Here is a 21,578-nt window from a genome sequence, read left to right as displayed (position 1 = left end):
ATCATGGTCCAAACACACCAATACAGTCGTGAAGAGGGCACGACAAAGCCTATTACCCTTCAGGAGACTGAAAAGATTCGGCATGGGTCCTCAGATCCTCAAAAAATTCTACAGCTGCACCATCGAGATCATCCTGACTGGTTGCATCACCGCCTGGTATGGCAACTGCTTGGCTTCCGACCGCAAGGCACTACAGAGGGTAGTGCGTACGGCCCAGTACATCACTGGGGCCAAGCTTCCTGCCATCCAGGACCTCTATACCAGCCGGTGTCAGAGGAAGGCCCTCAAAATTGTCAAAGACTCCAGCCACCCTAGTCATAGGGATCGTCTGAGACCAGCCACCCAGACAGCTGATGAAACTGAGGAGTATTTATGTCTGTAATAAAGGCTGTTTGTGTGGGAAAACTCTTTCTGATTGGCTGGGCATGGCTCCCCATGGCTGCGCCCCTGCCCAGTCATGTGAAATCCATAGATTAGGGCCAAATTAATGTATTTAAATTGACTGATTTCCTGATATGAACTGTAACTGAGTAAAATCGTTGTAATTGTTGCATGTTGTATTTATATTTTTGTTCAATATATTTAAAGGTATTTGGACAACCCTTCAAATTTGTGGATTTGGCTATTTCAGCCACACCTGTTGCTGACAGGTGTATAAAATTGAGCACATAGCCATGCAATCTCCAAAGACAAACATTGGCAGTAGAATGGCCTTACTGAAGAGCTCAGTGACTTTCAACGTGGCACCGTCATAGGATGCCATCTTTCCAACATGTCAGTTCGTCAAATTTCTGCCCTACTAGAGCTGCCCCGGTCAACTGTAAGTGCTGTTATTGTGAAGTGGAAATGTCTAGGAGCAACAACGGCTCAGCCGCGAAGTGGTAGGCCACACAAGCTCACAGAACGCGACCACCGAGTGCTGAAGCACGTAGCGTGTTAAGATCATCTGTCCTTGGTTGCAACACTCACTACCGAGTTCCAAACTGCCTCTGGAAGCAACGTCAGCACAAAAACTGTTTGTCGGGAGCTTCATGAAATGGATTTCCGTGGCAGAGCAGCCACACACAAGCAATGCCACGGGTCGGCTGGAGTGGTGTAAAGCTCTCCTCCATTGGAAACTCGTTCTCTGGAGTGATGCACCATCGAGAGCATCCTGACTGGTTGCATCTCCACCTGGTATGGCAACTGCTCGGCCTCCGACCGCAAGGCTCTACAGAGGGTAGTGCATACGGACCAATACATCACTGGGGCCGAGCTTCCTCTGCCATCCAGGACCTCTATACCAGGCAGTCAGAGGAAGGCCGTAAGATTTGCCAAAGACTCCAGCCACCCTAGTCATAGACTGTTCTCTCTGCTATCACACGGCAAGTGGTACCGGAGCGCCAAGTCTAGGTCCAAAAGGCTTCTTAACAGCTTCTACCCCCAAGCCATAAGACTACCGAACAGTTAATCAAATGGCTACCCAGACTATTTGCATTGACCCCCCCCCCTTTTTTTTACACTGCTGCTACTCGCTGTTTATTATCTATGCATAGTCACTTTACCCCTACCTACGTGTACAATTGATGTCCGAAGTTTGCATACACTTAGGTTGGAGTCATTAAAACTTGTTTTTCAACCACTCCACAAATCTCTTGTTAACAACCTATAGTTTTGGCAAGTCGATTAGGACATCTACTTTGTGCATGACACAAGTAATTTTTCCAACAATTGTTTACAGACACATTATTTCACTTATAATTCACTGTATCACAATTCCAGTGGGTCAGAAGTTTACATACACTAAGTTGACTGTGCCTTTAAACAGCTTGGAAAATTCCAGAAAATGATGTCATGGCTTTAGAAGCTTCTGATAGGCTAATTGACATCATTTGTGTCAATTGGAGGTGCACTTGTGGATGCATTTCAAGACCTACCTTCAAACTTAGTGCCTCTTTGCTTGACATAATGGGAAAATCAAAAGAAATCGCGTTCTGTCTCCTAGAGTTGAACGTACTTTGGTGCAAAAAGTGCAAATCAATCCCAGAACAACAGCAAAGGACCTTGTGAAGATGCTGGAGGAAACAGGTACAAAAGTATCTATATCCACAGTAAAACGTGTCCTATATCGACATAACCTGAAAGGCCGCTCAGCAAGGAAGAAGCCACTGATCCAAAACCGCCATAAAAAAGACAGACTACGGTTTGCAACTGCAAACCCTTACCAGGCCAGGTGGGCCCTATTCTTCACCCGGTTTATTTTTACACTATCTTACATCCCGGGTACGAATAACGTGAAGGCAGACGCACTGTCACGGCTGTACGACACAGAGGAGAGTCCCATAGACAACACCCCCATACTCCCGGCCTCCTGCATTGTGACACCGGTAGTGTGGGCGATGGACGCGGACATAGTGCGGGCGTTTCGCACAGAGCCATCTCCACCTCAGTGTCCAGCTGGGTTGCAGTACGTGCCGTCTCATGTCCATGACCATCTGATCTTTTGGGCACACACGTCCCCCTCCTCTGGTCACCCAGGTATCGGTCGTACAGTGCGCTGCCTGGTGATCGGGTCTGTCTCTCGACCATGAATCTGCCCCTCCGCTTGCCCTGCCGGAAGTTGAGCCTGCGGTTTGTGGGGCCGTTCAAAGTCCTGAGGAGGATAAACAAGGTTATATATAGGTTATTACTCCCTCCAGATTAGCGTATTAACCCCTCTTTCCATGTGTCTCCTCAGGCCAGTGGTGGCTGGTCCGCTCCAGGAGTCTGAGGTGCGGGAGGTTCCTCCAACCCCTTTGGACATTGAGTGGGCCCCAGCGTATTCCGTCCGTTCCATCCTGGATTTGAGGCGTCGGGTGGGGGGCCTTCAGTACCTCGTGGAGTGGGAGGGGTATGGTCCGGAGGAGCAGTGCTGGGTTCCGGTGAGGGATATCCTCGATCCCTCCCTATTGCAGGATTTCCACCGTCGCCATCCGGCTCGCCCTGCTCCGGTGTCGGCGCGCTGCTGGAGCTGCGCGTCAAGGGGAGGGGGGGGGGGGTACTGTCACAACTTCCTCCGAAGCTGCCACCTCTCCTTGTTCAGGCAGGCTTCGGCGTTCGTCGTCACCGGCCCTCTAGCCACTGCCGCTCCTCATCTCATCATTCCATTTCTTTTGTCTTGTTTATTACACACACCTGGTTCATATGCCCTCATCATAACCTGTATAAGTGTTCCCTCTGCCCCCTTGTCTTTGTGTGTGATTGTTTATTGTGAGGTTAGTGAAGCTCGGTGGAGCTCCTAGTATTTTGTATCACCGGGATAATTGCCCATGTGCCTTGTAGTTTCCAGTGCGCCTGTTTTGCGCACTGGAGTGTTTTGACGCTTTACTGCTTAACCTTGTGTTTGCGGAATAAATCCTGTTATTCTGTGATTTACCCTCCTGTGCCTGATTCCTTCTAAATCACTCATCACACCATAAGACTCCTGAACATCTAATCAAATGGCTATCCAGACAAAAGCGTTTTACGCTTCTGCTACTCTCTGTTTATTATCTATGCATAGTCACTTTAACTCTCCCGTTGTCCTAGGGTCAAAATGACCCGCCACTGTGTTGAACCAACTTTATTTAATTTTTATATTTTTTGGATCATTTGTGAGAAGGAGGCAGTGATACTTTCTTTAAAGTCTCACTGCCTCCTTCTCACAAATTATCCCACAAATATAAAAATTTAATAAAGTTGGTTCAACACAGTGGCGGGTCATTTTGACCCTAGGACAACGGGAGGGTTAATAACTCTACCTACATGTACATATTACCTCAATTACCTCGACTAACCGGTGCCCCCGCACATTGACTCGGTACCGGTACCCCCTGTATATAGCCTTGCTATTGTTATATTAATGCTGCTCTTTAATTATTTGTTACTTAATTATAAGTGTTCCCTCTGCCCCCTTGTCTTTGTGTGTGATTGTTTATTGTGAGGTTAGTGAAGCTCGGTGGAGCTCCTAGTATTTTGTATCACCGGGATAATTGCCCATGTGCCTTGTAGTTTCCAGTGCGCCTGTTTTGCGCACTGGAGTGTTTTGACGCTTTACTGCTTAACCTTGTGTTTGCGGAATAAATCCTGTTATTCTGTGATTTACCCTCCTGTGCCTGATTCCTTCTAAATCACTCATCACACCATAAGACTCCTGAACATCTAATCAAATGGCTATCCAGACAAAAGCGTTTTACGCTTCTGCTACTCTCTGTTTATTATCTATGCATAGTCACTTTAACTCTCCCGTTGTCCTAGGGTCAAAATGACCCGCCACTGTGTTGAACCAACTTTATTTAATTTTTATATTTTTTGGATCATTTGTGAGAAGGAGGCAGTGATACTTTCTTTAAAGTCTCACTGCCTCCTTCTCACAAATTATCCCACAAATATAAAAATTTAATAAAGTTGGTTCAACACAGTGGCGGGTCATTTTGACCCTAGGACAACGGGAGGGTTAATAACTCTACCTACATGTACATATTACCTCAATTACCTCGACTAACCGGTGCCCCCGCACATTGACTCGGTACCGGTACCCCCTGTATATAGCCTTGCTATTGTTATATTAATGCTGCTCTTTAATTATTTGTTACGTTTATTTCTTTCTTTTTTTAGGTATTCTTTCTTAAAACTGCATTGTTGGTTAAGGGCTTGTAAGTAAGCATTTCACTGTAAGGTCTACACCGGTTGTATTCGGCGCATGTGACAAATACAATTTGATTTGATTTGATTCAAATTAATCACTTCTCCCTGGCCCCTGTCTGTCGCTACCTGTCTTTATCAGTGTGAATGCCTATCTACAGGTGAAAGGAAAGGCCATAGGGTTTAGAAGACACATATTAGGTAACATGGGTTTGGCAGTTGGGGGTTTTCTATCTATACAAATTTAATCACAGTATGACATCATCATTTCTGTTAATGGTTAAGAGACAGAGATTGTATCTGTCATAAGGAAGTTCATGCTCAAAGATGCAAGCCAGGACCAGTCATAGGTAATAGAACATTTATTCCACAAAAGTAAGAAAAAACCCTCTAGTAAGGTTTCTAGAGAGATCTTTTCAGATAAGAGAAATGACCAGTAAAATTCTGCATTGGGTGGTGTGTGGGTTATACTGTATACATGCCCTTAGTGGCAACTGCCCCCATCCCCAGGGCATTAGTGATCACTGAATGGTTTGATGAGCATGAAAACGATGTAAACCATATGCCATGGCCATCTCAGTCACCAGATTTCAACCCAATTGAACACTTATGGCAGATTCTGGAGCGGTGCCTGATAAAGCGTTTTTCACCACAGTCAACAAAACACCAAATGATGGAATTTAAAGTGGAAGAATGGTGTCGCATCCCTCAGATAGAGTTCCAAACACTTGTAGAATCTATGCCAAGGTGCATTGATGCTGTTCCGAGTCGTGGTGGCCCAACGCCCTATTAAGATGCTTTATGTTGGTGTTTGCTTTATTTTGAAAGTTACCTGGATCTAACGTCCTGTACGTATTGGTAGAATAGTTCATTTGCGCTCCTATACCACATATTACGGTAGAGCGGGCGAGAAAAACTTAACGCAAAAGTGACGTACGCGGCAAGGCCAACAAGCCGCGCGCCCGCCCGCCCATTGGTGGAGCGCACGACATCGGTGCGGTAGACTGCAGCGAAGCGATTGGGCGAGAGAAGTAAACTGTATTGTACAGTACAGAAAAATACACCAGGCAACAACAATATCAAGGTGGAAAGAAACCAGAATAGAAGCTTTACCTGTCAAAAGTCTTCGGGTAAGAACATTTTATTATATTCTGTTTTTTAAGTTATCAAATTGTTTCGTATTGTCGCCAAGTTTTCCAATGTCTCTAGCTAGAATTGATACAACAATCGCGAAGAACACCGATACAACAGTAGCATTTAAGCTAATTTGGGTGTGTTTAGTAACAAGTTGTCAATGTCGGTGTTATCACATTAGGCCCCGCTTCTCCCCGCGGTAAACATAACTTTATATTGCGGTATCTGGTAACGTTGCTACCAATGACTGTGGATATGCTACCTTTGGACCAAGGCGCTGGAGAGAATAGAGCAAGAACAAGAAGTTGTGTCTGTGTGTTTTATAGCTAAACAAATAAAGTTTATTGGGCCATCGACAGGGAAATGTTATTCAAACCTGAAACGAGACAATGTGTTTGAGGTTTGAATTATTGTGTTTTAGTCACAATACGTTTTAAAACATTAATAACGTGTTTGGTTGCATCATTTGTTATTACTATGTTATTCTGATATAATTAGGCTAAATGACTGCCCATGTAGGCTAGATAGTGTTTTTCCAAGACAGTCTATTCCTGTGTGTGTGTGTGTGTGTGTGTGTGTGTGTGTGTGAGGGTGAAATCAAGGTTAAAGGTTTGTCTCATTCATTCAGTGTGTGACTGGCTGGGATTTGAACTAACGGAGTTAGCCCCCTGAGTTAACCTGGACTCAGGGGCAGACCTAACAGAGTAAACATAAATCCGGGACACTCCAATTATACTGAATAAAAATATAAACGCAACATGCAACAATTTCAACAAATTTACAGAGTTACAGTTCATATAAGGAAATCAGTCAAGTGAAATAAATTCATTAGGCCCTAATCTATGGATTTCACAACTGGGCAGGGGCGCAGCCATGGGTGGGCCTGGAAGGGCATAGCCCACCAACTGGGGAGCCAGGCACAGCCAATCAGAATGAGTTTTTCCCCACAAAAGGGCTTTCTTACAGACAGTAACACTCCTCAGTTTCATCAGCTGTCCGGGAGGCTGGTCTCAGACAATCCCGCAGGTAAAGAAGCCGGATGTGGAGGTCCTGGGCTGGCCTGGTTACACGTGGTCTGTGGTTTTGAGGTCGGTTGGACGTACTGCCAAATTCTCTAAACCGATGTTGGAGGCGGCTTATAGTAGAGAAATGAATATTACATTCTCTGGCAACAGCTCTGGTGGATATTCCTGCAGTCAGCGTGCCAATTGCTAACTCCCTCAAAACTTGAGACATCTGTGGCATTGTGTTGTGTGACAAAACTGCACATTTTAGAGTGGCCTTTTATTGTCCCCAGCACAGGGTGCACCTGTGTAATGATCATGCTCTTTAATCAGCTTCTTGATATGCCACACCTGTCAGGTGAATGGATTATCTTGGCAAAGGAGAAATGCTCACTAACAGGGATGTAAACAAATTTGTGTACAACATTTGAGAGAAATAAGCCTTTTGTGTGTATGGAACATTTCTGGGATATTTTATTTCAGCTCATGAAACATGGGACCAACACTTTACATGTTGCGTTTATATTTTTGTTCAGTATAGTATGATATGTTACGTTTCTTATGGTATGTATTAATTTGTGGATGTCCATCACTCATTTCATATGGTATGTTACAAATTACAATTTGTTTGATTGTTTTACGAATTGCAGTTCGTACAATACGTTATGAATTTGAAAAATGTATTATGTTACAAATTACAATTTGTTGTGGCCAATGTTAGCTAGGTGGCTAATGCTAACGTTAGCTAGGTGGCTAACGTTAGCTAGGTTAGGGGTTAAGGTTAGGGGAAGGGTTAGCTAACATGCTAAGTAGTTGCAAAGTATCTAAAAAGTAGTTGCAAATTAGCTAAAATGCTAAAGTTGTCCTTAATGAGATTTGAACAGGCAACCTTTGGGTTGCTAGACTTTCCCGTTATATGGCCACCCTGATCACCACCTTACTTTAGTTTTTGCCTTAACCATACCAAACGTAACATATCATACTAAATTGAGTGTCCCGGATTTACATTTACTATGTTGCATCTAGTCTATGAGACTAGGCTGAGTTATCTCGATTCAGGGTCTACTGTCAAGTGCATTTGTGTAATAATGCTCTCTCTCTCTCTGCCTCTCGCCTTCTATCTCTCTTTCCCTCCCTCTCTCCGCTCTCTCTCTCTCTGCCTCTCTTTCTATCTAGGCTATTTCTTTTTGTCTCTGTCTTCTATGGTCCTGTCTATCTATCTATCTCTCCCCCCAATCTCTGGTCCTCTCTCTCTCTTATTTCCCCCGTCTTTCCCATTCCCTCCATCTCTTCCCCCTCTCTCCTTCCCTCCTATTTCTCTCCCTCTCCCCCCTCTTTCTCTCTCAACCTCTGTCTCTCTCTTTTCCCTCTCGCTCATTCCTCTTTCTCGTTTCCTCTCTCTCTCTAGATGTCACCATTGCTCAGATGTTCACTATATCAGACTGCAAATCAGAACCCTCAGAGGTAGGAGAAACAGAAAAGGACAAATCAGCTGCAGGACAGGGAATGACTGGAGGCCCACTAGGCCACACCCTCACTGTACCTGAGATGAGACTGGCAGGTGAGATGCCACTATCGGTCTTACTAGGTTCATGTTCAATAGGCATCAAACGAAAGAAAACAGACTGAAACAGGGAGAGACTAGCTGGACTTGTCCAATAAGAAACGCTCCTTTTTGTTTTAAGTTGCAAAACGTTTTCCATTGCGTGCCCTTATGAAAACGACCCTGATAGTCAGCCACCTTGGCCTTTCATAATGAACCTCAATAACAATCTACTGTCTTGTTGCTATGGCTATCCTCCCTTTCTCGATCCTGCCTCTCTACCCTCTCTTTCACTACCTCTCTGCTTAGCACTCAGCAAAAAGGAGATAGATTGGGGTTAAGGCCCTGCGATAGAGTAGCATCCTGTCCAGTAGGTGTACTTGTACATCAAGCTGCCTCACGCTACACAAACAGGAGATAGGCTCCTACCCTATGGGCTGTTCTGGCTCAGACGGACAAGGCTTACATACCTCTCGCTCCACTCCCCCTATTCTCTCTCTCCTGTAGGAGAGGGTCGGTTGAGGTTGAATTCAGAGTCCCAGGCCTTCTCTACGTCCCGTGGGAAGAGGAATGGGGAGCTCCAGGGAAGGGGGCCAGGGGTGGACGGCATTCCCACAGATGGAGCACCTTTTCGGGTTCGCTCCCAGTCGGCCCCCCCTGCCCTCTGGGCGGCTAAGAGATACGGACGGCAGCTCCGACGAATGAGTGACGAGTTTGATACGTGGCTGGATAAAGGGGTGAGGAGAGGTTGCTGAGGGACAGAGGGTTGAAGGGGTGAGAAGGGTTAGGGGGAGAGAGGGGGGCAGGAAGGAGGTTAGAGAGGGGGGCAGGAAGGGGTGAGAGGACTGGCTAGGGGAGAGAGGGGGGAGGAAGGGGGGAGGAGGGGCTATGGGGGACAGCGAAGGAGGGGGATAGATGTGATGCTTTAATCTTGTGTCAAAAACATTTCAATTACTAGAACCCCAAAATAACCTGCTTACTTTCTTTCTTTCTTTTTCTCCCTCGCCTACCCATACCCTTTAACCATACCCTCTATCTCATAACCCCTGATCCTTAACCTCTAACCCCTGACCTCTATAGGAGATGAAGCAGTTGAAGAGTGTGGGAGCAGCCAAACAGATGACACAGTCCCCCAGCTGGTGGGCCTACCTGTTCAGTCATCAGGAGACAGAGACAGAACACAGCCCTAACCTGACCGCTCCCGAACCACGATAATCTGGGTAGAGACAGACGGATGGAGGGAGAGGAAGGAGAGAGAGAGAGAGAGAGAGAGAGAGAGAGAGAGAGAGAGAGAGAGAGAGAGAGAGAGAGAGAGAGAGAGAGAGAGAGAGAGAGAGAGAGAGAGAGAGAGAGAGAGAGAGAGAGAGAGAGAGAGAGAGAGAGAGAGAGAGAGAGAGAGAGAGAGAGAGAGAGAGAGAGAGAGAGAGAGAGAGAGAGAGCAGGTGGGCCTACCTGTTTGGACAGCAGGAGACAGAGACAGAACACAGCTCTAACCTGACTGCTACTGAACCATGGTCATCAGAATAGAGAGAGTGATGGAGGGAAGAGGAAGGAGAGAGAGAGGAGAGTGGAGACAGCCACAGAGTCATTACCAGTGTAACAAGGTAGCGTGGATAGGTAGAAAGAGACAAAGAAAAAGGCAGGAGAGACTAAGAGGATAAGGAAGGAGATAATAAAAGTAGGGATAACTGTAAGCTGAGATCTTATCAAAACGAGAACACAACTAGTTTGCCAGCGAGCGCTAGAGTTTCCACTTCACTCTAGTGTAAGCATCCACCTAAGGCCCAAACGGGTCCTTAGTTAATCATTTTAACCATTTCTCCCATTAACACTATGCAGCACGGAGGGAGAGAGAGGTCAGACACAACATGCACTGAGAGACGGAACAAAACTAAATGCCGTTTGGTTCCTCTCTCTCTTACCTAGTGAGAAATGTCTACTAGGGGTGTAACGATCCATCTACTACATCGATGTATCGATTTATATTCCTATGATCCAACTACATCGATCTGTGCTCGGCGAGTTGGCCTTTTGGACAACATATATCGATCTAACATCGTTTTAAAATGTAATAAATCGATTGTATCGATACTAGGAAATAACCCATTGGATTTAAGCACGTCAGACTTTATATGGATGTTTTTTCTTAGCACTTTTAATGATAAAGGCTTTAAACATTACTCGATTCAGTCTGCCTATCCGTGACGTCATCGCGCCAGCAGCAGCGCAAAGGCGCCAAGACAACAAAACATAGCATGGCGGACGACAGAGGAGAAGCCGACGAGCGAGTAATTATCAAGCCACCATTGCGGTCCTTACAAGAAACAGGAATCTAGGAAACTTCACCTGCACTGTCCAGTATCCAGGTATTTATTTCAGTCACACTGGTTGAATGTTTGGCTAAAAGGTTATTGAATCGATTTCAAGTCACTGAATCGTTTCAGATCGTATCGTTCTAAATGAACCAATATCGTCCTTGAATCGTATCGACAACCACGAATCGTGATACAAATCGAATCGTTGTTAAAACGAATCGTTACACCCCTAATGTCTACTGTTGGGGTCCATCTCAATTTGTATTTTACATGATTCCTCGCATCCTAACTCCTCATCTCCTTCTCAACCGTATTTGGCTCTTCCTCCTTCTGACCTTTTTCTCCAATGCATTTTGAGACGAAGGTGAGGAAAGGTGGTGTGAGGAATCGAGGAAAGACGAATTGAGATAGAATCTTACCTTATCTGTGTCCCAAATGGCAACCTATTCCCTATATAGTGCACTGCTTTTGACCAGAGCCCTATGGGCCCTGGTCAAAAATAGTGCACTAAATAGGGAATAGGGTGCCATTTATATTAACGACAATCATCTTAGAAGGATGGCTGCACTCTGACAACTAGCCTATTTCAATTTAAATGTCTCAAATACAAAGAAATAATAATCTTGTTTAAACTACAATCTTTGATAGTAGTGCTAATAATGATATGTTTTGTATAAAACAAGAACTGCAGGGAAACATTTTATCAGACGATAGAAGAGAATGAAATAAGATTTAGACTTTTAGGGCAAAACCATTTAGGATTAAAGCCTTGGGTCTTTGAAACTTCTGTAAATAGAGTTGATATTTAAATGAATTAAAATAATGTGGATGATAACATGGGTAAACTGCTGAACAACAAAATGTGACTTTTATTAATGATACTATTGATACTACGTCTGTAAACCTATAATGTGCACTACCTTTGACCAGAGCCTATGTAAGGAATAGGGTGCCATTTGGGATGGATCCCCTATCTCTTTATGCCCGTCTTATTTTCTATGTACAGAGGTGTTACTGCAAGGCCTCTCGTTGCATTGTGGGAATTGATGCTGAAGCCCAAATCAACCCCCCCAGACAGTCCCAATTCGTCCCCATCCCATTCTATGTTTACAGTGGTGGAGCTTTGATCGTATTGCTTCCACCGTACACATCTGCAAACATTGAATGGTTAGGGCCAAGGAGAAGGAGTGGGGAGTGAATTGGGACCGGCTGTCCTATTAAATCCTTTCAGATGACATAGTCTATCAGATCAGTCAGTCTTTATAGAGAGCAATAGTAATGGTGTCTTTTTGTAGGCACTAACTCCGCCATGGCTCGTTGGCCAAAGCCTATGGGGAAATTAAAATGTTTTTTAGGGGGGATAAACACAGAAAATAAGGAGATCTTTCACGTTTTGTTCTATGGTTGATTTGGGATACAGCAGTAGATTGACGTTAGTCTTGTATGATGATCTGCCTTTCTGTACTGGTCTAAGTCTGCATCCCAAATGGCACACTGTTCCTAATATAGTGCCGAGTGGGCCCTGGTAAAAACGAGTGCACTAAAAATAGGAAAAAGGTGCCCTTTTGTACGGGTCTTGGCCTGTTATGTGACTTGGCCCTGGCTGCAAGCACTACTACCTACCTCCTTAGTAGGGTTGCAAAATTCCTGGAACTTTCAATAAATTCCCCCGTTTTCCAGAAATCCGGTTGGAGGATTTCGGATTTCCTGCTTATTCCCTCCTGACTTCGGGAATCGTCCAACCGGAATTTCGGGAAAACCAGGGAATTTATTGATTTTGCGATCCTACTTCTTAGGCACCAGGCTCAGTCACACTGTAGTGAAGCACAAACACACAGGGAGAGTTCTGCATCGCAACGTTACAAAACTGTACATTAATGCACACGTTGCAAAACTGTAGACTGTTATAGTACTGTATAGAGGAATGTTTATCAAGAAACATTTGGAAGTAACTCTGCAACATGTCAGTGATCTTTCACGTTTATTTCTGACAAGGCATGTTTTGTAATGTTGTGGTGTTAAACGTACCCTGGTAAAACCAGACTGGGCTCTAGTACAGTGCCTTCGAAAAGTATTCAACCCCCTTGACTTTTTCCACATTTTGTTGCATTACAAAGTGCGATTTAAAATGGATTTAATTGTAAACACTAATATATTTTGATTAGATAAGTATTCACCCCCTTAGTCAATACATGTTAGAAACACCTTTGACAGCAATTACAAATGTGAGTCTTTTTTGGTAAGTCTCTAAGAGCTTTGCACACCTGGATTGTACAATATTTGGCCATCATTCTTTTTAAAATTCTTCAAGCTCTGTCAAGTTGGTTGTTGATCATTGCTAGACAGCCATTTTCAAGTCTTGCCATAGATCTTCAAGCCAATTTAAGTCAAACTGTAACTAGGCCATTCAGGAACATTCAATGTTGTCATGGTAAGGAACTCCAATGTAAATTTGCCCTAGTTAGAGTTTGACTTAAAGGTGAATTTGTCTTCCAGTGTCTGTTGGAAAGCAGACTGAACCAAGTTTTCCTCTAGGATTTTGCGTGTGCTCAGATTTATTCTGTTTCTTTTTATCCCCAAAAAACCTCCCTAGTCATTGCCATTGACAAGCATACCCATAACATGATGCAGACACCACAATGCTAGAAAATATGAAGAGTTGTACTCAGTGATGTGTTGTGTTGGATTTGCCCCAAACATAATGCTTTGTATTCAGGACAAAAAGTTCATTTCTTTGCCACATTCTTTGTAGTATTACTTTAGTGCCTTGTTGCCAACAGGATTACTGTTTTGGAATATTTGTATTCTGTAAAAGCTTCCTTCTTTTCACTGTCATTTAGGTGATTATTGTGGAGTAACTACAATGCTGTTGATCCATCTTCAGTTTTCTACAATCACAGCCATTAAACTCTGTAACTGTTTTAAAGTCACCATTGGCCTCATGGTGAAGTCCCTGAGCAGTTTCCTTCCTATCCAGCAACTGAGTTAGGAAGGACTTTGTAGTGAATAACTTTTTTTTACCCATCTACTGTACCAATCGGTGCCCTTCTTTGTGAGGCATTGGAAAACCTCCCTGGTCTTTGTGGTTGAATATGTCGGGTACAGAGATGAGGTAGTCCTTAAGAAATCATGTTAAACATTATTATTGCACACAGAGTGTCCATGCAACTTATTCTGTGATTTGTATGTGATCTGATCTTATTTAGGCTTATCATAACAAATGGGTTGAATACTTATTGACTCCAGACATTTCAGCTTTAAATTCCACTTAGACATTACGGGATATTGTGTGTAGGTTCATCAATTTTGAATTCAGGCTGTAACACAACAAAATGTGGAAAAAGTCAAGGGGGTTGAATACTTTCTGAAGGCATTGTATAGACAAAGCTGTGGAACAGTAGGCTTGCCTTGGAGTCATCTCTGGGTTTGTCCCAAATGGCATCCTGTTCCCTACATAGTGCATTACTTTTGACAAGAGCCCAATGAGTCCTGGTCAAAAGTAGTGCACTAGGAAATGAGTATTACTTTAATCTTGATGTGTATGGGGAATCTTGAATACTTTTCTTTTTACTTTGCACAAAAAAAAAAAAAAAAGTAAATATAATACATTTTCATGACCACTGGGTGTACTATGGGCATTAGTATACAAATAAACAAAAAATATTTGTATTAACCATAATTTACTTGGAGAGTGCTAGGTGTTTTTTCTGTCCAAAATAAAAACACACTGAAATATATATATATATTTTTTAATGGCACAATTTTGACATAAGGGCACAACTGTTTACTGTTAGGCTATGGTTAAACCCAGCACTCAGAGAAACAAAACATGACTAAGGGAGTGGAAGAAACAAAAATGCTTTTAATAAAAATTCAATTTGTCTTAGTCCAGAAAACAACTGAAGAAAAGGAACAGAGTGGGCTAGTCGGCTCCGGAGGAAGGAGAGGCTGAGGCAGGCAGGCAGGCAGGAAGGTTGGGAGGTATGTCTGAACTGAAGACAAAACAAACGACAGGTTAAGGAGAGTAAAGAGCCAGGCTGAAGACAAAGACAATTAAACTCTACTGGTGAGCTAAGTTACCGCTCTAGTAAGAACAACGATCTGGCGCCGGTGGAGAGCCATGCCCAGGAATTAGTAGTGCAGGTTGATGAGAGAATAGGATGCAGCTGCGTAGGCAGGAATCACTGGAAACAACCCGCAGCTGCACAGGAGAGGCAGATCCTGAGCACGCCCCCCGATCAACTCCAGACACACACCGGCAGACGCACCAACATAATGGGGACAAACCCACATACAGATACGACAGACAAAGAGGGGACAAAACAAGGAGGAAGGGAAACAGAAAAGGGAGAGACAAGCTGCCCACATAACAGTTTACAGTGAAACTAATACTGACATTAAGAAAGTAAGACAAGTTTCAAGTTGTAATGTCGCGTACACAAGTACAGTGAAATGCTTTTCTCGCAAGCTCTAAACCCGACAATGCAGTAATCAATATCAATGTAGTACTACAATTAACATAAGGTAGGACAACAACACAATAAATAAGAACACAAGAAGTAAGTAAGCTATATACAGGGTCGGTGCCAATAACATATTTACAATGTGCAGGGATACTGAAGTGATAGAGGTAGATACATATGTATAGGGGTGTCACGGAATCTGCCGAGGCTGCTCCTCCTCCTTGTTCGGGCAGGCTTCGGCGTTCGTCGTCCCCGGAGTACTAGCTGCCACCGTTGAATGTTTCGATGTTCGTTTGGTTTGGTCTGTCTGTTACACCTGTGTCCGTTTGGTCTTGATTATGTGCCTTATAAGTTTCCTGTGTTGTTTTCGTTAGTTGTGTGTTATTTTATTTCCTGTCTGTTGGTGGTATCCTGTGCAGTACTCTGGAATTGTTATTGTAACGCACTGTGTTGCGTTTTCGTTTTGCCTCCTCGTTAGAGGTACTTTATTTTGTACTGGTTGTACATTTAGTAAAGTCTTGTTTGACTTAGCTTATGCGTCCTGCGTCTGACTCCTCTCAACGCACCCACATCAACAGTGACAGAATAACACACCATCATGGAGTCAGCAGGAGCAGCGGCGGCACCCAAGTCCCTCGAGGAACGGATCAGCAATCAAGACACCATGATCCAGCAACTTGGGGCCGCCATGAACGATTTGTCCAACACGCTGCGCCGTTTGGTTACTGGAGAGGTGCCCACATCTTCGCACACCTTACCATCACCATCGGCCAGTCCTCCTCTCCCAGTACCGGAACCCAGCGGCATTCGGCTCTCGCTCCCGAGGGCATATGATGGTACCGCAGCCGGGTGTCAGGGATTCCTCCTGCAGGTGGAACTCTACCTGGCCACCATACACCCGGCGCCCTCGGGATACGAGAGCGTCTCCGCCCTCATCTCCTGTCTCTCCGGCAAGGCGTTGGAGTGTGCTAACGCCGAATGGAGGGGAATAGACGCCGCTACCATCACCTACGCGGAGTTCTCCCGCCGCTTCAGGGCAGTGTTCGATCATCCACCTGAGGGGAAGGCGGCGGGGGAGCGTCTGTTCCACCTCCGACAGGGGAAGAGGAGTGCCCAGGAGTTCGCCCTGGAGTTCCGGACGCTAGCGGCAGATGCGGGATGGAATGAGAGGGCCCTCATCGACCATTATCGATGCAGCCTACGAGAGGACGTTCGTCGTGAGCTGGCCTGCAGGGACACCAACCTCACCTTCGACCAGTTGGTGGACATGTCCATCCGTCTCGACACCCTGCTGGCTACCCGCGGACGTCCCGAATGGGGGTCGTCCATTCCATCCTCCAGCACCGCCGAGCCGAGTCCCATGGAGCTCGGGGGTGCAGGCGCTAGGGAGAGGAGGAGAGAGAACCCGAGGGGGGCCGTCCCCTGCACCAACTGTGGCCGTGGAGGGCACACTGCGGCTAGGTGTTGGGGAGGGTCTCCTGGGAGAGGGGACAACAGGTCACGCACTGGGGAGTCATTTCAGGTGAGTAGATGCCCCACTTACCCAGAGCTCTCTGTTGGACACCTGTGTATACCTGTGCGATTTCCACAGGTGGCACCTATTTCCCAGCATAAGGCGCTAGTAGATTCAGGCGCAGCTGGGAATTTTATTGATCGTGTATTTTGTTCTAGGGTAGGAATTCCCCTTCGGCCGGTGGAACCCCCTTTCCCAGTTCATGCTCTAGACAGCCGGCCGCTGGGGTCGGGGTTGATTAGAGAAGTCACAGCACCACTGAAGATGATTACGCAGGGGGGTCATGAGGAGATCATTCAGTTTTATCTGATCGACTCTCCTGCGTATCCCGTGGTGCTGGGGCTTCCCTGGTTAAGCACCCATGATCCTACCATTGCGTGGCAACAGAGGGCTCTTATGGAGTGGTCTGCCCAGTGTGTGGGGAGATGTCTAGGTGTTTCCATAGGGGCAACATCGGTGGAGAGTCCGAACCAGGGTTCCGCAATGCACATTCCCCCTGAATATGAGGATTTAGCACTGGTTTTCAGCAAAACTAGGGCAACACGGTTGCCACCTCATAGACAGGGGGATTGTGCGATAGATCTCCAAACAGGAGCGGCACTTCCGCGGAGCCATGTGTATCCCCTGTCTCAAGAGGAGACCGCGGCTATGGAGACTTACATAGCCGAGTCCTTGGAACAGGGATACATACGGTCCTCCACTTCCCCGGTTTCCTCGAGTTTCTTCTTTGTGAAGAAGAAGGACGGGGGTTTGCGCCCGTGTATTGATTATCGTAGTATCAATCAGATCACGGTTAAGTACAGTTATCCTCTTCCTCTGATTGCGACTATGACAGAATCATTACGCGGAGCGCGGTTCTTCACAAAGTTGGATCTCAGGAGCGCGTACAATCTGGTGCGCATTAGGGAGGGAGATGAATGGAAAACAGCATTCAGCACCACCTCGGGTCATTACGAATATCTCGTCATGCCATACGGGTTAATGAATGCTCCTTCAGTCTTTCAATCCTTTGTGGACGAGATTTTCAGGGACATGCATGGGCAGGGTGTGGTAGTGTACATCGACGACATCCTAGTGTACTCTTCTACACGAGCCGAGCATGTAGCCCTGGTACGCAGAGTGTTGAAGAGGCTGTTGGAGCATGACTTGTATGTCAAGGCAGAGAAATGCTTGTTTTTCCAGGAGTCCATCTCCTTCTTGGGTTATCGATTGTCCGCGTCTGGTGTGAAGATAGAGGTTGACCGTGTGTCGGCCGTGCGTAATTGGCAAACTCCAACCACTGTAAAAGAGTGCAGCAGTTTTTGGGTTTTGCTAATTACTACCGGAGATTTATCCGGGGTTTTGGACAGGTGGCAGCTCCCATTACGTCCCTGCTAAAGGGGGGTCCGGTGCGTTTGCAGTGGTCAGCTGAAGCGGACAGGGCATTTGTTAAACTGAAGGACCTGTTCACTTCGGCTCCGGTGCTGGCGCATCCGGATCCCGCTTTACCATTCCAAGTGGAGGTGGACGCGTCAGAAGCCGGTATTGGGGCGGTTCTGTCGCAACGGTCCGGCACGCCACCTAAACTCCGCCCCTGTGCGTTCTATTCCAAGAAGCTCAGCCCGGCGGAGCGTAATTATGACGTAGGGGACAGGGAGTTGTTAGCCGTGGTTCAGGCCCTAAAGGTGTGGAGGCATTGGCTTGAGGGGGCTCAACACCCTTTCCTCATTCTGACTGACCACCGTAACCTGGAGTACATCCGGGCAGCTAGGAGACTAAACCCTCGTCAGGCTAGGTGAAACATGTTCCTAACCCGGTTTGTTTTTAAGATCACGTACATCCCAGGGTCCCAGAACGGTAAGGCAGACGCCCTGTCCCGGCGGTATGACACAGAGGAGAGGTCCATTGAGCCTACTCCCATACTGCCGGAGTCTTGTCTGGTGGCTCCGGTAGTGTGGGAGGTCGATACGGAGATCGAGAGGGCGTTACGTGCCGACCCTACTCCCCCCGAGTGTCCTGTGGTGCGGACGTACGTTCCGCTCGAGGTTCGTGACCGACTTATTTATTGGGCTCATACATCACCCTCCTCTGGACATCCAGGTATTGGCCGGACAGTGCACTGCCTTAGCGTGAAATACTGGTGGCCAACGTTAGCTAGGGATGTGAGAGTTTATGTCTCCTCCTGCTCGGTGTGCGCCCAGTGTAAGGCGCCTAGACACCTGCCCAGGGGAAAGTTACATCCCCTGCCCGTTCCACAATGACCATGGTCCCACCTCTCGGTGGATTTTGTGACCGACCTTCCCCCCTCCCAGGGGAATACCACCATTTTGGTTGTTGTGGATCGGTTTTCCAAGGCCTGTCGTCTCCTCCCAATGCCGGGTCTCCCTACTGCCCTACAGACCGCTGAGGCCCTATTTACCCACGTTTCCGGCACTATGGGGTTCCCGAGGATATAGTGTCTGACTGAGGTCCCCAGTTCACCTCCAGAGTCTGGGGGGCTTTCATGGAACGCTTGGGGGTCTCGGTGAGCCTTACCTCGGGTTACCACCCAGAGAGCAATGGGCAGGTAGAACGAGTCAACCAGGATGTGGGTAGGTTTCTGAGGTCCTATTGCCAGGGCCGGCCGGAGGAGTGGTCAAGGTACATCCCATGGGCAGAGATGGCACAGAACTCTCTCCGCCACTCCTCCACCAATCTAACACCTTTCCAGTGTGTTTTAGGGTATCAGCCGGTTCTGGCACCATGGCACGAGAGCCAGATCGAGGATCCTGCGGTGGATGAGTGGATTCGGCGCTCGGAGGAGACGTGGGACGCTGCACATGTCCATTTGCAGCGGGCCATCCGTCGACAGAAGGCGAGCGCCGATCGCCACCGCAGTGAGGGACCGGTATACGCACCGGGAGATCGAGTCTGGCTCTCGACTCGAAACCTGCCCCTCCGCCTGCCCTGCCGGAAGCTGGGTCGGCGGTTTGTGGGGCCTTTTAAAGTCCTGAGAAGATTGAACGAGGTGTGTTACAGGTTACAACTGCCTATTGATTATAAGAATATTAACCCCTCGTTCCATGTGTCTCTTCTCAGGCCGGTGGTAGCTGGTCCACTCCAAGAAGATGAGATAGGAGAGACCCCTCCGCCCCCATTGGACATCGAGGGGGCTCCGGCGTACAGGGTCCGGACCATCTTGGACTCGAGACGCCGGATGAGAGGTCTCCAGTATCTCGTGGAGTGGGAGGGGTACGGCCCGGAGGAACGGTGCTGGGTGCCTAGGAGGGACATCCTAGATCCATCCCTCCTGACTGAGTTCCACCGTGGCCATCCCACGCGCCCGGGTCCGCGTCCTCCTGGCCGTCCCCGAGGCCGGGGTCGGCGCACGGCTGGGGCCGCGCGTCAAGGGGGGGGTACTGTCACGGAATCTGCCGAGGCTGCTCCTCCTCCTTGTTCGGGCAGGCTTCGGCGTTCGTCGTCCCCGGAGTACTAGCTGCCACCGTTGAATGTTTCGATGTTCGTTTGGTTTGGTCTGTCTGTTACACCTGTGTCCGTTTGGTCTTGATTATGTGCCTTATAAGTTTCCTGTGTTGTTTTCGTTAGTTATTTTATTTCCTGTCTGTTGGTGGTATCCTGTGCAGTACTCTGGAATTGTTATTGTAACGCACTGTGTTGCGTTGTCGTTTTGCCTCCTCGTTAGAGGTACTTTATTTTGTACTGGTTGTACATTTAGTAAAGTCTTGTTTGACTTAGCTTATGCGTCCTGCGTCTGACTCCTCTCAACACACCCACATCAACAGTGACAAGGGGTAAGGTGACTAGGCATCAGGATATATGATAAACAGAGTAGCAGCAGCGTATGTGATGATTGTATGTGAGTGTGTGTGGAGTCAGTATAAATGTGTGTGCATGTTATGTGTGTGTGTGTGTGTGAGCAAATGAAGTGTATGTGTGTGTGTGTATTGCAGCATCAGTGTGCGTGAAAATCATTGAGATATCATTCAGGGCCTCCCGAGTGGCGCAGCGGTATAAGGCACTGCATCGCAGTGTTGCGATATCACTACAGCCTGGGGTTTGATCCCAGGTTGTGTCATTACTGGCTGTGACCGGGAGTCCAATAGGGCAGCGCACAATTGGCCCAGCATCGTGAGGTTTTGGCCGGGGGGCTTTACTTGGCTCATTGCGCTCTAGTGACTCCTTGTGGCGGGCCGGGAGCCTGCAGGCTGACTTCGGTCGTCAGGTGAACGGTGTTTCCTCTGACACATTGGTGCAGCTGGCTTCCGGGTTAAGCGAGTGGGTGTTAAGAAGCACGGTTTGGCAGGTCATGTTTCGGAGGACGCATGACTCGACCTTCGCCTCTCCTGAGCCCGTTGGGGAGTTGCAGCGATGAGACAAGATCGTAATAATAATAATAATAATAATATGCCATTTAGCAGACGCTTTTATCCAAAGCGACTTACAGTCATGTGTGCATACATTTTTACGTATGGGTGGTCCCGGGGATCGAACCCACTACCCTGGCGTTACAAGCGCCATGCTCTACCAATTGAGCTACAGTCACGAAATTGTCACGAAATGGGGAGAAAAAGTGAGGTAAAAAAAATAGAAGAGATATTCCGATTATAACATAAATATCACATTAGTAAAACAATAATAGCATTGATCATGATCTTTTAAATATGCTATTTAGCAGACACTTTCATCCAAAGTGACTTACAGTAGTGAGTGCATACATTTTTGTATGGGTGGCCCCAGCGGGAATCGAACCCATAATCCTGATGTTGAAAGCACCATGGTCTACCAACAGCCACAGAGAATCACTAGAAGTTTATTGTCCAAGTTTGCTTCATAACAGAATACAGTCAGTCAGTGAGTGTACCTTCAGGCTACCAGCGAGAGATTTGCAACTGGCAACATTTCAGCTACAGGTCCATCTCTCCCAGCCTCTCCAAAGAGACACTGATTTATAAGTGGCAGGCAGGGCTACCTCATCACGGGAACCTG

General features: G+C 46.8%; 1 protein-coding gene across 1 annotated transcript; it reads left to right on the top strand.

The window, feature by feature from the left end:
* Window positions 1–5,647: 5,647 nt before the first annotated feature.
* LOC311133069 (uncharacterized protein) lies at window positions 5,648–15,630 on the top strand. Its single transcript, XM_084166502.1, has 4 exons — window positions 5,648–5,771; window positions 8,188–8,340; window positions 8,830–9,059; window positions 9,403–15,630. The coding sequence occupies exons 2-4, from the start codon at window positions 8,205–8,207 to the stop codon at window positions 9,535–9,537; spliced, it is 501 nt and encodes a 166-aa protein (XP_084022628.1). The 5' UTR covers window positions 5,648–5,771; window positions 8,188–8,204; the 3' UTR covers window positions 9,538–15,630.
* Window positions 15,631–21,578: the final 5,948 nt, after the last annotated feature.

Source organism: Coregonus lavaretus (genome assembly GCF_964263955.1).
Source record: "Coregonus lavaretus genome assembly, chromosome: 7".
Lineage (NCBI taxonomy): Eukaryota > Metazoa > Chordata > Actinopteri > Salmoniformes > Salmonidae > Coregonus > Coregonus lavaretus.
Note: the sequence above shows the minus strand (reverse complement) of the source record. Positions and strands in the feature narration are given on the sequence as shown.

What these genes read in the sequence shown, in the direction of transcription:
- LOC311133069 (XM_084166502.1), top strand. Translation starts at nt 8,205, where the DNA reads ATGTTCACTATATCAGACTGCAAATCAGAACCCTCAGAGGTAGGAGAA. An exon ending in ACCTGAGATGAGACTGGCAG is followed by an intron (nt 8,341 to 8,829) that starts GTGAGATGCCAC and finishes TCTCTCCTGTAG; the next exon opens with GAGAGGGTCGGTTGAGGTTG. An exon ending in ATACGTGGCTGGATAAAGGG is followed by an intron (nt 9,060 to 9,402) that starts GTGAGGAGAGGT and finishes TGACCTCTATAG; the next exon opens with GAGATGAAGCAGTTGAAGAG.